Source organism: Leptodactylus fuscus, chromosome 5, assembly GCF_031893055.1.
Source record: "Leptodactylus fuscus isolate aLepFus1 chromosome 5, aLepFus1.hap2, whole genome shotgun sequence".
Classification (NCBI taxonomy): Eukaryota; Metazoa; Chordata; class Amphibia; order Anura; family Leptodactylidae; genus Leptodactylus; species Leptodactylus fuscus.
Window position 1 is genome coordinate 93,520,809 of NC_134269.1, and position 14,426 is coordinate 93,535,234.

General features: G+C 44.0%; 1 protein-coding gene across 3 annotated transcripts in view; it reads right to left on the reverse strand.

Moving 5' to 3' along the window:
* Positions 1 to 8,937: 8,937 nt before the first annotated feature.
* Positions 8,938 to 14,426, reverse strand: part of PARP6 (poly(ADP-ribose) polymerase family member 6) — a 45,774-nt gene continuing 40,285 nt past the window's right edge. For all 3 annotated transcript variants that reach the window (XM_075273644.1, XM_075273643.1, XM_075273642.1), the window contains 3 exons: positions 13,785 to 13,848; positions 11,604 to 11,688; positions 8,938 to 9,415 (listed from right to left, as the gene is read on the reverse strand). In XM_075273644.1, coding sequence (XP_075129745.1) covers positions 9,313 to 9,415; positions 11,604 to 11,688; positions 13,785 to 13,848 — 252 coding nt within the window. In that variant the 3' untranslated portion in view covers positions 8,938 to 9,312. The remainder of the gene's footprint in view (positions 9,416 to 11,603; positions 11,689 to 13,784; positions 13,849 to 14,426) is intronic.

The following is a 14,426-nucleotide window of genomic DNA, read 5'->3' on the forward strand; positions in this document are numbered from 1 at the left end:
AACTATAGACTTTAAAAACTATCCGCACAAGCGCCACACTTTCACCAGTAGCTCAGGAACATTGGGGTACCTTTTTAAAAAGATTAGCAGCAATGAGTTAAAAACGTGGCCCAGGCATGGAATATGTTGCAGGCTGCCAAGCTACAGAGCCGATCCCAGGTTACGGCCATTATCACACATGACAACATGCCTGGGCCCAGGTGCAGTGGCAAAAACCACATTGCCGTCTCATCGAGGATGGCATGACTCACTTTGTAGGCAGTGTGCTGTCTGGCCCCCAAGCTGATGAGCTTCAGCACGGCCCGCTGACGTCTCCCCACACCAGTGTTGCAGCGTTTCCAGCTCGTAGCTGGGGTCAATCTAACAGCGGAGGAGGAGGAGGGTGGTGTTTCAGCCCTCCTCCCAGGAATGTTTTGTGGGGAGACAAGTCAGGAAAATTCTTGAAACAGGGGAGAGTTTTGCATCTTTGCCCTTGCTGCCTATGGACATCCCTTTGCCTCTAGCCACCATTTTCCCTGCTTTGCTTGCCTCCACATCCACACTGCTTTTGCCCCTAGACATCACCCCAGTCCATGCCTCTGCTTTTACCCCCAGTTTTTTATGCTTAGCTTCCCTCCACATCAACAATGCTTGCACCCCTAAACATCACCCCAGTTTCTGCCTGTGCTTTTCCCCAGCTTTTTTTGTCGATTTAGCTTCCCTCCACATGCACACTGCTTTTGCCCCTAGACATCACCCCAGTCCATGCCTCTGCTTTTACCCCGTTTTTTATGCTTAGCTTGCCTCCACATCTACACTGCTTTTGCCCCTAGACATCATCCCTATCCATGCCTCTTCCCCTAGCCATAACTCTGCCACCCCTGGAAACTCATGGTGCAGAAACTTTGGGAGCTGACTTTGAGGAACCCTTGGGTTTTGTAGATGGAACTCCATCAAAGGTCTGTGCAGCTCACACACCCTGCTCAAGATATGGTATTGTAGGGTTTCAGCGTGTGTGAATGACGGACAACAGCCTGTGTTTGGACAGATGTAGGCCTTGCTAGAGTGTTTTTAGGCTAGCAGCGACTCCTGTACACTTGCAAAAGTGGGCGCACAAGCGCCGCATTTTCAACAGTAGCTTCGGTACATTTGGGTATGTTTTCAAAAAACGTTGCACCACTAGGTTAGACGTGGGCCAAACATGGAACGTGTTGGAGGCTGGCAAGCTCCAGAGCCGCTACCAGGTTCCAGCCATTATCACAGGCGTAAAAATGCCAGGCCCCAGGTGTAGCAGGGAAAAAAAATGCCATCTCAGCCAGGATGGCATCCCTGACCTCGGAGGCACTGTGCTGTCTGGCCCCCAAGCTGATGAGCTTCAGCACTGCCTGCTGACGTCTCCCCACACCAGTGTTTTAGCGTTTGCCGCTAGTAGCTGGGGTGGAGGTTGCAGCGTCGTAGGGTTTCAGTCTACTCCTGCCATGAATTTTGGCCTGGGAGAGGAGATAGGGTACCTCAGTTTGCACCCCGGGACCAGACTCCACCACATTCACCCTGCCTGTCCTTAAAGATAAGCAGCATCCCTGACCACAGGCGCTTGTCCAAGTGTCGGTGGTCAAGTGGACCTTGCAGCAAAGCACGGAACTAAGGGCCCACCTGATGTTGAGTGACACGTGCTGGTGCAAGGCGGGGACGCCACACCGGGAGAAGTTGTGACGGCTAGGGACGGCATAGTGAGGTGCCACAGTTGCCATCAGGTCCGGGAAGGCGGGAGTTTCAACAAGCCGGAACGCCAACATCTCCTGGGCCAGCAGTTTAGCGATGTTGGCGTTCTAGGCTTGCGTGTGTGGGTGGTTAGCGGTGTATTTCTGCCGGCGCTCCAATGTCTGAGAGATGGTGGGTTGTTGTAAAGAAGCGCCTGATGGTGCCTTTGATGGTGCAGGAGAAGGAGATAAGACAGAAACAGGAGAGGATGAGGGAGAAGTCAACAAAGTGGCGGAGGCAGATGAAGTGATATCCTGGCTCGTCCTCTGGAGTGCATCGCCAGCACTGTGAGCAGAGGCAGTGGCATGAACGGCGGGCGACGTTTGTCCTGCCGTTGCTGCCTGCCACTGATTCCAGTGCTTGGATTCCAAATGACGGTGCATTGAAGTGGTGGACAGGTTGCTCTTCTCAGGGCCCCTACTCGATTTCGAGAGGCAAATTGTGTAGACGACACTATATCTGTCCTCGGCGCATTCCTTGAAAAAACGCTACACCTTCGAGAAACGTGCCCTCGATGGGGGAGTTTTTCTGGGCTGGGTACAAAAGGGAACATCTTCGGACATTCCGGGTCTGGCCTGGCTTCGGCAAAGCTGTTGACCTCTGCCTCTAGCTACCCTTTTTGGTGCTGCACCTGCCTCAACATCCACACTACTTTCCCAGCTTGACATCCGCCTTGTCCAGGTGGGGTCGGTGTCCTCGTCGTCCACCACTTCCTCTTCCAACTCCTGTCTCGCCTCCTCCTCCTGCACAATGCGCATGTCAACTGGCTGCCCTGACAGCAACTGCATCTCATCGTCGTCGATGAGGGTGGGTTGCTGGTCATCCGCCACCAAATCGACCGGAGATGGAGGAGACTCTAGTGTTTGAGCATCTGGACACAGATACTCATCTGTTAGGTCCGTGGAATCGCGAAATGGAGGGGCAGGTTGCGGTACAGTCAAAGGAAGGGAGAACAGCTCTGGGGAGCAGGGACAGTTGGGGTTATTGTTCTGGGAAGATTGGGAATTTTGGGTGGAAGGAGGACAAGACTGTTGGGTAAGAGGAGGTAGAGGCTGACTGGCTGGTGGACAATGTGCTTTAAGCGTTATCCGACAGCCATTGCAAGACCTGTTCCTGGTTCTCGGGCCTACTAAGGTTTGTACCATTCAGCCTAGTTAATGTGGAACTTTTGTGCAAAGTGCAGAACTTAGGGCCTGCCTGATGTTAAGGGACACACGCTGGTACAAGGCTCAACTCACCCTAAGTGCCAAAAACACTGCTGGTGCAAGGCTCTACTCATGCCAAGGGCCTCAATCTCTGCTGGTAGCTCAGCTTAAGGTCCTGTAACTTTGTTTGGAAGGGCTCATGTTAAGGGCTAGAAAAGTGAATTTTGGAAGGTCTTACCACATCTCACACACACACACACACACACACACACACACACACACACACACACTCAAAATGACAGTTAAGGGTGAGGGCTTTTGGATTTCCCATTGTCTATTCCATCCGTGGTTGTCATGGGGAACGTGATTTAAAGGGGTGGTTGTTACTGTTTGTTGAGCTTAAATTGGGGTTTGTGTCCATTCATTTGGGGAGTAAAGAAGGTTTCCAGGTATTTTCCCACTTTGATAGAGGTTTTTTTGAATGTGTAAAGTGTGTAGTTGTTAGGCTGTGATGTTGGGGTAATAGAGGGTCTTTGGTGTGTTAGATGCCCCCAGACATGCTTCCCCTGCTGTCCCAGTGTCATTCCAGAGGTGTTAGCATCATTTCCTGGGGTGTCATAGTGGACTTGGTGACCCTCCAGACACGGATTTGGGTTTCCCCCTTAACGAGTATATGTTCCCCATAGACTATAATGGGGTTCGAAACCCGTTCAAACACACGAACAGTGAGCGGCTGTTCGAATCGAATTTCGAACCTCGAACATTTTAGTGTTCGCTCATCTCTAGTCAGAATCAACGGTGCATTACATCATGTGAACGGACCCTTAGGCTGTGAATGCCCCTGAGAGGGTCAACCCCAGCTTCCTTCCTAACTTTTTTTCCCCTTCCTTCAATTTGCTACATCCAGGAACTCTCTATTTTCCATACATCTTTCGATTCCTCTTTACTTTTATCGAGACTTGTGGACATGATGCCCAGAGCAATGCTGTTCCCTATTATTTTTTGTTCATGTAGGCTCTTGACTAGACACTAAGGTTTTGCGTTTTTTTTTGTGTTTTTTTATAATGCTTTATATATAAATCTTTTCATGATGAACCAAAAAATAAGGTCATTCTCTAGTCAAACGATATTGTCAAGAAGTTCCTCCAAATTGTACCCAAGCTGTAAAAACCACCATATGGTGACCATATAATTTCACATGAAAAAGAGGCCAATGAAAACTTCAAATCCTGCAAATGTACAGTATACACATGAACCACAAGATACTAGATATATAAATAGATAGATAGATAGATAGATAGATAGATAGATAGATAGATAGACAGACGTTCTCTACCATCATCTTCAGATGATAGAACAATTTATTGGTGCCCAAACCGTATATACCTATTTTGAAAGCCTGGGTTTCTGCCTTGCACCTTTGGGACTTTCATTAGTTTGAACAGTTTTGCTTTTTTTCAAATAGAGTGATAAAAAGACAGATACAGTATTGGCCAAAAGTATTGGCACCCCTGCAATTCTGTCAGATAATACTCAGTTACTTCCAGAAAATGATTGCAAGCACAAACTCTTTGATATTAATATCTTCTTTTATTTTGCTTGCAATGAAAAAAAAACAAAAGAGAATGAAAAAAAAAAGTCAAATCATTGATCATTTTACACAAAACTCCAAAAATGGGCCGGATAAAAGTATTTTCACCCTCAGCCTAATACTTGGTAGCACAATCTTTAGACAAAATAACTGCGAACAACCGTTTCCGGTAACCATCAATGAGTTTCTTACAATGCTCTGCTGGAATTTTAGACCATTCTTCTTTGGCAAACTGCTCCAGGTCCTTGAGATTTAAAGGGGGCCTTCTCCAAACTCCCATCAAGAGATCTCTCCACAGGAGTTCTATGGGATTCAGGTCTGGACTCATTGCTGGCCACTTTAGAAGTCTCCAGTGCCTTCTCTCAAACCATTTTCTAGTGCTTTTTGAATTGTGTTTTGGGTCATTGTGCTGCTGGAAGACCCATGACCTCTGAGGGAGACCCAGCTTTCTCACACTGGGCCCTACATTATGCTGCAAAATTTGTTGGTAGTCTTCAGACTTCATAATGCCATGCACACGGTCAAGCAGTCCAGTGGCAGAGGCAGCAAAGCAACCCCAAAACATCAGGGAACCTCCGCCATGTTTGACTGTAGGGACCGTGTTCTTTTCTTTGAACGCCTCTTTTTTTTTTCCTGTAAACTCTATGTTGATGCCTTTTCCCAAAATGCTTTACTTTTATCTCATCTGACCAGAGAACATTCTTCCAAAACGTTTTTGGCTTTCTCAGGTAAGTTTTTATGTCTCTGGGTAAGAAGTGGGGTCTTCCTGGGAATCCTACCATACTGTCCCTTTTCATTCAGACGCCGAAGGATAGCACAGGTTGACACTGTTGTACCCTCGGACTGCAGGGCAGCTTGAACTTGTTTGGATGTTAGTTGAGGTTCTTTATCCACCATCCGCACAATCTTGCATTGAAATCTCTCGTCAATTTTTCTTTTCCGTCCACATCTAGGGAGGTTAGCCACAGTGCCATGGGCTTTAAACTTCTTGATGACACTGCGCACGGTAGACACAGGAACATTCATGTCTTTGGAGATGGACTTGCAGCCTTGAGATTGCTCATGCTTCCTCACAATCTTGCTTCTAAAGTCCTCAGACAGTTTGTTGGTCTTCTTTCTTTTCTCCATGCTCAATGTGGAAAACACAAGGACACAGGACAGAGGTTGAGTCAACTTTAATCCATTTCAACTGGCTGCAAGTGTGATTTAGTTATTGCCACCACCTGTTAGGTGCCTCAGGTAAGTAACAGGTGCTGTTAATTACACAAACTAGAGAAGCATCACATGATTTTTCAAACAGTGCCAATACTTTTATCCACCCCCTTTTTTATGTTTGGTGTTGAATTATATCCAATTTGGCTTTTTTGGCAATTCTTTTTGTGGTTTTCCATTGAAGACAAATTAAATTAAGATAATAATACCAAAGAATTTGTGATTGCAATCATTTTCTGGAAGAAAATGAGTATTATCTGACAGAATTGCAGGGGTGCCAATACTTTTGGCCAACACTGTAGCTCGATAACATATACTTATGTATTCTTACCTTTTCTTGCAGATTTGCTTTCTGTGGTCATAGATGATGAAGATCTGCTGCTGGTTTGTAACAGGAAACAGAAAGATCTATCTCCTTTACAAGAACATAACTATAGAGAGGCCCTGGATCCTGATGGGACCCCAAAGGTTCCTTGCAACATAAAATATACCACTATCCTAAATGACACAAGGTAGGTAGGGGACCATTACAAATTTTGCATTGGGGCTCAGGAACTTAAAGTTACACCTCATTGCCTAATTCTGGGAGCATTCACATTTGAGGTAGAATCCTCTACTGTTCTGCTTTGTTTGCATAAGGGGAGAGTAGAGATAGACTACTCTCCTCAAGATAAGATATGAAGGGTGAGACCTGTTGCAGAAACTAACAGATATAACCTAGTCCAAACAGTCCTCTTATAAAACAGCCTTTCTTGAGCACAGTGTAATAGAGCTCAGCCACCTTTCTTGGTGCTTGACAGAGAGCTTCGTTTCAAATGTTATATAATGTTATATATATATCAAATGTTGGGCCAAAATCATGGCCATCGCTCAAAATCTCACATGGCGTATACGTGCCAGGTCACGCAGCACGTTACTCCGTGTGAATGCACCCTAAGATTGAACATACAGCACCTCCCTGTATGGAGCGAACTGCATCCTGTGTGATAGCACAGGTCCCACACCTAAGGCTGGCCCTAATTATTACAGTCATAACAATATGCTTGATCTCTTCCAGCAGAAAAAAAAAAAAAAATTGATAAATATTTTTTTTTTATTCTAAAGAAAAGGAAAAAAAAATTCCCAATTATTACAGACTGTAAAAAAAAAAAGATGCACGGTTGGCAACTGTGATGCACAGCTCATTACAAGGCACAAGTCTAGTAATTGAACAATAAGGCAATGTTCAATATAGTCCAGTATATGATCAAGAAATACTCTTAGCACATAGGGTCCCATTTACCCAATGTATGCCATAAAACTTTTTGTACATATTCCGTTGGTATACAAATATACTTAAGAGCGTGGTCAATTTTGCTTTACAGTGCAGATCCATCCTAAGAAATGTCTAGCTTCTGGTTGCAAACAATAAAGGTTTCCACTGAATGACTGCAAACCATAAAGAAATCAGAATGTAGGTCCAAATTCTGTTGCGAAAATGTCAATGTGAATTCTCTCTGCTTGCAGCCTCGCCTAGTCGTAGTTTCAATCTTACTACATACAGTACCTTTTGTATTATGTTTCTAAGTTCTCCATAGTGGAAACCAGAACTGCATGATTTAAAGAATAACTTTACTTTTATTTTATATTTCATAAATGAGGAGTATAGGGAAAGGGAACAAACTTTATTAAAGAAAAATGATTGTTTCTTCACTTATTTCGTAGCTCCTGCCTCTGATCAAGTCTGTACACAGAACTCTGTTCAGCTTTATGCTGGAAGGAAAGGACTAGCCACTGTGGCAGGAAGATAAGAAGACCCAGCTACACCTTTCAGTCAGTGACTGATCACATTACAGGGCTGGATTATCAGGTAAATTATTGTCCAACTATGTTTTGGCTGCAGATAGGTCTATTTCAGTGGCGTAACTAATGGGGTAGCAGCTGCCACAGGGCCTGGGACATTAGGGGCCCGGCAACGGCCGGTACCACTGCGTTTTTTTTTGTTTTTTTTTAATAGGCTGTTACTGGCTGGAGTTACTCCAGCCGGTAACAAGCCCTATTTACTTAACGATCCTGGCAGGGGCCGGGATCAGTAAGTGACACCATGGACCTCACAAACACTATTATTATACTCGGGGGGTCTTTTCAAACCCCTGAGTATAATCATTGGAGGCCTGGGAGAGGTAAGCGAACATAAAAAACTGTGTTACTTACTTTTCCATACTCCTGGCAGGCTTCGGGTCTACTACTGTGAGGTCCCTGACGTCACATGACTGGGCCTGTGTCCCAGGTCATGTGATGTCTGAACGTCAAGGAAGATGGCCAACACCACCGAGGACTGCAGCAGAGCTGGGCGTAGGTAAGTGACAGTGGTTTTTTATGTTTGTATCCCCCACTTGGGTCTTCGATTATTTTACTCTGGGGTCTGAAAAGACCCCAGAGTATAATAATTGTTCATGGGTATTCACAGTGGACATAATACTGTGTGCAGGGGCCACTATGGGGCATAATACTGTGTTCTGGGGCCACTATGGGACATAATACTGTGTACTGGGGCCATTATGGGGCATAATACTGTGTGCAGGGGCCACTATGGGGCATAATAGAGTGCGTAGGAATGTGAGGGGGGGGTCGGTCGTTGGGGTCTTCAGCATTGGTCGGGGGGGTGGGCATGTCAAAAGTTCCTAGTTACGCCACTGGTCTACTCATCTAGTTGCCCTCAGTCTTACTACAGCAGCTTTCATCCTTCTCTTTCTACCTTTTCCATAGACTTCATTATAAACCAATCCATCTGTATACAGTGTTCAGTGTATGGGATAGGACCAGTGAATACTAGCAGGAGCTGGTAAATAAGTGAAACAATCAGAACATATACAAACCTATTAAAAAATAAAAAGAAAGAAAAAAAAAAGAATATAAATGTGTGTATGTTTTCTGTCATGTTCAGTGGATGAGATTCACATTAAACTGGCAATACACATGAGTCTTTGTTGTTTTGCATTTTGGAATCTCAAAATAATGTTTTTGGATTAGAACTACTGGCTGCCAACATTTGCCAAGGGGGGACACAGGTTGGCTGGCACCTAACTATACCCCTATGGAAATATGACATACATCTAAAATGGTCTTAGTTAGTACCTGCAATTATTCTTTCGCTTGACTTCAGCTTTCAAGGTGCAGTCATAAGATTCAGCCAACTTTAATGTGTATTGCGAACTTGAGCAACATATATAAATGCTAGAAATATTATTTATAAATAAAAAAGCAAAATTCAAATAAAACCTTCAGATTTATTGTTTTTTAACATTTTCTTTTTTGTTAAACAAAGAGTTTTGTAAATGGGATGTACTCCGAGGAGGGGTTAAGTATGGAAAGTGGGTAGTGCTGACACAAGACAAAGTCAATATTTGTCAGGAATTGTCCCAGGACTGCGATATCTCCACATAGAATGATATCTTGCTGCTGCCTGGAGAGCTTGATCAGTGCAAGACCCTCATCTCCACATTAGAAAGGGTCTATCAAGTTTGAGAAAGGACCCTCAGTCTCCCATATGTGAAGCAGGTCACAGATTGCCCCATGTTCTTGGTCCTAGAGAGGACAGTCCACTCCCCTCTGTTTTGATTGTAATCCTGAGGATGTTATCCCTCATCCACTGTACACTTGCGTCCCAATCACTCGCATAATCTCCTTTTGGATTTTGGGGTCCTGAGTGTTGATGTTGGCATCCCCAACCTGGCCATCTTCATACCTTTGATAGTATAAATTTGGACAAAAGACATAATACTACATTCATAACTACCAGGACTGACAATTCTACAATTTGAAAAAAATGTATTAAAACAAAAAGGAGTGGGCATGTTACTTCATCAACGAAGAATCAAGAGAGAATATAAAAAAGGGATATAAAGTGCAGACATAATAATAATAAAAGATAAATAGTAGTACAGGAAACAAGTAACCATTGCTACACTAGTCTATTGTATTGTGGGCAGCATGGTGGCTCAGTGGTCAGCAGCACGGACCCCATCTGCAAGGAGTTTGTTTGCTCTGCCTGTGTTAGTGTGCGGTTTCTCCCACACTCCAAAAGACATACTGACAGAGAATTCATATTGTGAGTCCTATATGGGACAGTAACCGACAATGGTTAATAAGAACTACGGAACATGTTGGCGCTATACATGTAAGCAGAATAAATAAATAAATAGTATTTACTATGGCTTGTTATATCCACATACAGGCTGCTAATGCATGTAATCAGGGCCGGCTCCAGGTTTTTATGGGCCCTTGGGCGACAGAGCCTCAGTGGGCCCCCTTGTAAAGGAGGTGGGGGGAGTCGAGACACTGTGTGTTGCAGATGAAGCGAGTGACGTCATACAGGAGTGTGGTGTCACCAACGCCATACCTCCCAATTTTTAAAGAGTAGAAAGAGGGGCAAAATGTGCGGCGCGCTCTGTGCGCCGCGGCAAATTTAGCTCCACCCACTTATGTTGACTCTGCCCATTCTCATTAATTTATTATGTGCTCCCACACAGTATAATCCCCCATACAGTCACCCGTAAATTATATGCCCCCCCTCCATCTATCCCCCAGTTTCATATACACCCTTCCTCTGCCCCCAGTTTCATGTCCCCCCTCCATCTCTGTCCCCAGTTTCATCACGTTCTCCCCCTTCATCTGCCCACAGTTTCATGTCCCCCGTCTCTGCCCCAGTTTCATGTCCCCCGTCTCTGCCCCAGTGTCATGCTGTTCCACTCCCCATCTGCCCCAGTGTCATGCCGTCCCCCCCCCTCCATTTGCCCCCCCCCCCGGTTTCATTGGGCCCCCTCCAACTCTGTCCCCAGTTTCATGCTGTTCTCTCCCCACCCCCTTCATCTTCCCCAGTGTCATGCCATTCCCCCCCCTCCCCCAGTTTCATGGGCCCCCTTCATTATGTTCCACCTTAATAATTAATACAAAAAAAACACTTACACTCACCTTCCATCGCTCCCCCGATGCTCCTCTCTCCGCTCTCTCACTCCATTCACATAGGCGATTAAAGCAGGAGCTGTGTGTGAGCTCAGCTCCTGCTTTAAAGCTGCGGCCCTACTTGTGTCAGTAGGCGCGATGTGATGACGTCATCGCGCCTACACAAGCAAGCTGGGCTGCAGCTTTAAAGCAGGAGCTGATCTCACAGCTCCTGCTTTAATCGCTTATGTATTTAATTCAGCTCATCGGCGTCCGACGGACGCCGATGAGCTGATATCGGGACAGGCAAGTGCTGGGGCGGGCAAGTGCCGGGGGGCCTCCAGAGGCTCTGTGGGCCCCGGCACTTGCCCGACTATGCTGTGCGCTGACGCCGGCCCTGCATGTAATATCACAAAGCAACGCTACAGGAGCAGTCAAAAATGTTTCTTTGAGGGTCAAGACTTTATCTGCAAATGACAGTTCAACATAGCAATTTTTTTTTTTTTTTTTTTTTTTTGTAGGTTGTGAGCCCCACATAGAGTTCACAATGTACATTTTTCCCTATCAGTATGTCTTTGGAATATGGGATGGAAATCCATGCAAACACGGGGAGAACATACGAACTCCTTGCAGATGTTTCTTTGCCCTTGGTGGGATTTGAACACCAGGACTCTGGTGCTGCAAGGCTGCAGTGCTAACCACTGAGCCACCGTGTGGCCCCTCAACATAACAAATTTTAACAGAAAATCTGTCCAAAAAGACTTAGTGACAGGCAAGAAACATTTTAAAGAAATATTGCTATATTTCTATTGCTATATATATTCTGTTCTGGATAAGCAATGGAAACCGCAACATCTGTCCAGTACAGTCAGAGGTTTTATAGCTGCCATTTGTAGCTCCAATTTTGCCTTTTTTAACTTTCCAATGAAAGTTAAAATTTGAGAGGAATTTAAATAGAAAACATAAATCAGACATAGTGAATCACTACTTACACAAAAAAGAAGCGCGTGCAGACATGATCAGACACAGGGCACACCCAAATATTCCCATGCTTCTGTAGATCTTTTGATGTTATTACTAAGCGAAGGAACAAAACATGGTTAGTACATTTTGCACAACTAAAATAGACATTGTAAGTGTTATGCTGGGGCCCCACATGGTTTAAATGTGTGTGAAACCACGGTCATGTGTGCAGGCCAACAGTCCGAGCCGCAAAATATGGACCAGGTCCTATTCCTCTCCAATTCTGCAGCACTATTTCCTGTGGCTCCTAGTCATTGAATGAAAGGGGCCGCGGAAGCACAGTCGGTACACAGGTGACATCCGTGTATCCCACGTGCACCACCCGTGTGGCTCATTCACTATCAGTGCACCACCCGTGTGGCTATCAGTTAGCACATGTTTAGTATGCATAGTTTATTATATTAAACCTACTGAGGGGTTAAAAAGTCAATAGTGAAAAAAAGAATGTGTCCTCATGTAAAATTAATATGTTGAGAAGTGTAGTTGACATTAAATGAAATCTCATACACTTTGTTGAGACTGTAAAAATTTTCTGCCATGCTTCTACAACAGCCAAAAACGTTGTGTTTCCAAAACATGTGGCCTTAGCCTGAAATAGATGTCTTTAAAAGAAAAGAAGATCAAAAATGCAAAGTCATATATATACCATTTCCTTCTGTAGAAAAAGTATGTTCTGCCTCAAAATCTTGACCAAAAAACTCAGAGTGAGCTCAGCCTAAGCTACTTGAATTGGTTTCAACATTAGTGTGTGTCGTGGTATTCTGAATATTGTACATTGGATTGTAGAATCCTACCAGTGGGCAACAGGCAAATTTAGAGTGTGCAGTACCAGTACTACGGAATATTTTGTGTAAAGCACCAACACATTTGTACCAAAATTACGTAATCTAATTCAATTAATTCAATACTTGGATTACTAATGTATAAAATAAATGTAATTATGTTATAATGTTATCAAGTTATTAATCAAATATATTTGTGACAAATATAGTGGAGACAAGCATCTACAGGTAGCCCTGGTTAATGGAAGTCTGCTCCAAGCATATAAATATACATCTACACTCTGTGTATTCATATAGTAACCAAGTAACTGTTGGACTGAAAGGAAAACATCACTGGAAGGACAAGTAGAAGGCGCCAGAGGCTGCTAGATGTTATTTCTCTAAGGGTCGGTTCACATTAGCGTATGTATTCTGTCCGGTTAGAGTCTGCATGGAGTCCCCCAAGATGGAATACAATTGCAATTGCAAGCACTGTGCTGTAAAAGCGCATGGACCCCATAATGCATGCCGCGCACTGCCCGCAAAAATCATTTGTGCGGGCAGTGCGTGGCAAGCACACGGACCCCATTATAGTCTATGGGGTCCGTTTGCTTTTACAGCACAGAGCTTGCAATTGCGATTGTATTCCGTTTGGGGGGGACTCCATGCGGATTCTAACCGGACGTAATACATAAGCTAATGTGAACCGGGGTAATGTTGTTAGCAGCTTCACAGGTAGTGAAGCATGCTAGTCCTAGACATTATTTTATATAAGATTAAAGGTAGACAAATGAACATAAAAATAAGTACAGTAACAACCTATAATATTAACAGTTGGCACACTTGGCAGGCAACCTATATTCTGTGCCTACATGGTTCTGAATTTGAATCTTCACTATATATGACTAACATGGGAACCTGAAGAAAAGATGTGAATCTACAGAGGCAGGTGGTCCAGACAGCACCAGAACAGATGAATGGTAAAAAAAAGAAAATTAAAGCATACCTAAACTATAAAACAACTGTTGATTTTCTGGCAGCATTTGTGCCATGAATACGTTTTGCAATATACTTTATTAATAGATATTGGATCCTTTCCATGAAATCCTGTGCTGAAATCCACTTCCTCTGTTTCGCTATGAGCATTACAGATCCTCACTACTTCTGACACAGGGTATGGGAAAATACAGCGTAATTCAGATAAGCTGAGGCTTGTCTGCTTCTGGTGTCATATGAAAGGTGAGATCCCCAACTTTCATTTGCTACCAAGATTGCAGACATATTATCTGTTGAAAACACACTTGGGATATGGCAGCTGTATATACCTACACACAGTTTGCATTTTAATTTCCTCACGTATTCGGAGGTACACTTTAAATGATTTATTACCTTCACACAGTGCAATACAATTGAGATTCCGACTCTGCAAGAAACGAGACTGGAGACATCGAGTCTAATAGGAAAGGAGCAAAGAAGGAAAATGATTGATAGGACAGGGGAGTTAAAGGAAAGGTTAAAGATTATGTTCACCTGTGAACTTTATGTTATAATTTATATATCATATACCTATAATCTACATTAAAATGTAAATTAGTAGATTAATACTAACCATCTTCAGTTACAGCTTGACTTACAGTCAAGCAATGAATTTATGGTTCTGCTTCTTACTAGAAACTGCTAATCTTGGTGACAGACCTACAATGTAGCACCTATAATGCAGTAGTAGAATGGTTTTACCTCAACTAGAATACTGTACAAATCCTGGTGCAAAGACTATAGCGGCCAGAATGCAAATCACCCAGATAAGCCCTGCACAGACATTGAGCCAATAAGAAATACTGTCTGAAATCTTGAGGACTCCCTCAAGAGCATTCTTGTCGTAGTGCATGTGTCAGGTATGGGTTATCATAAGATGAGGAGACATACATCATACCCCTTTCTTATGAGGTCTGTGAGTCTGCAGAGGGATTTTCATCTTTGCAATAACTTCTTAGTAGAGATGAGCGAACACTAAAATGTTCGAGGTTCGAA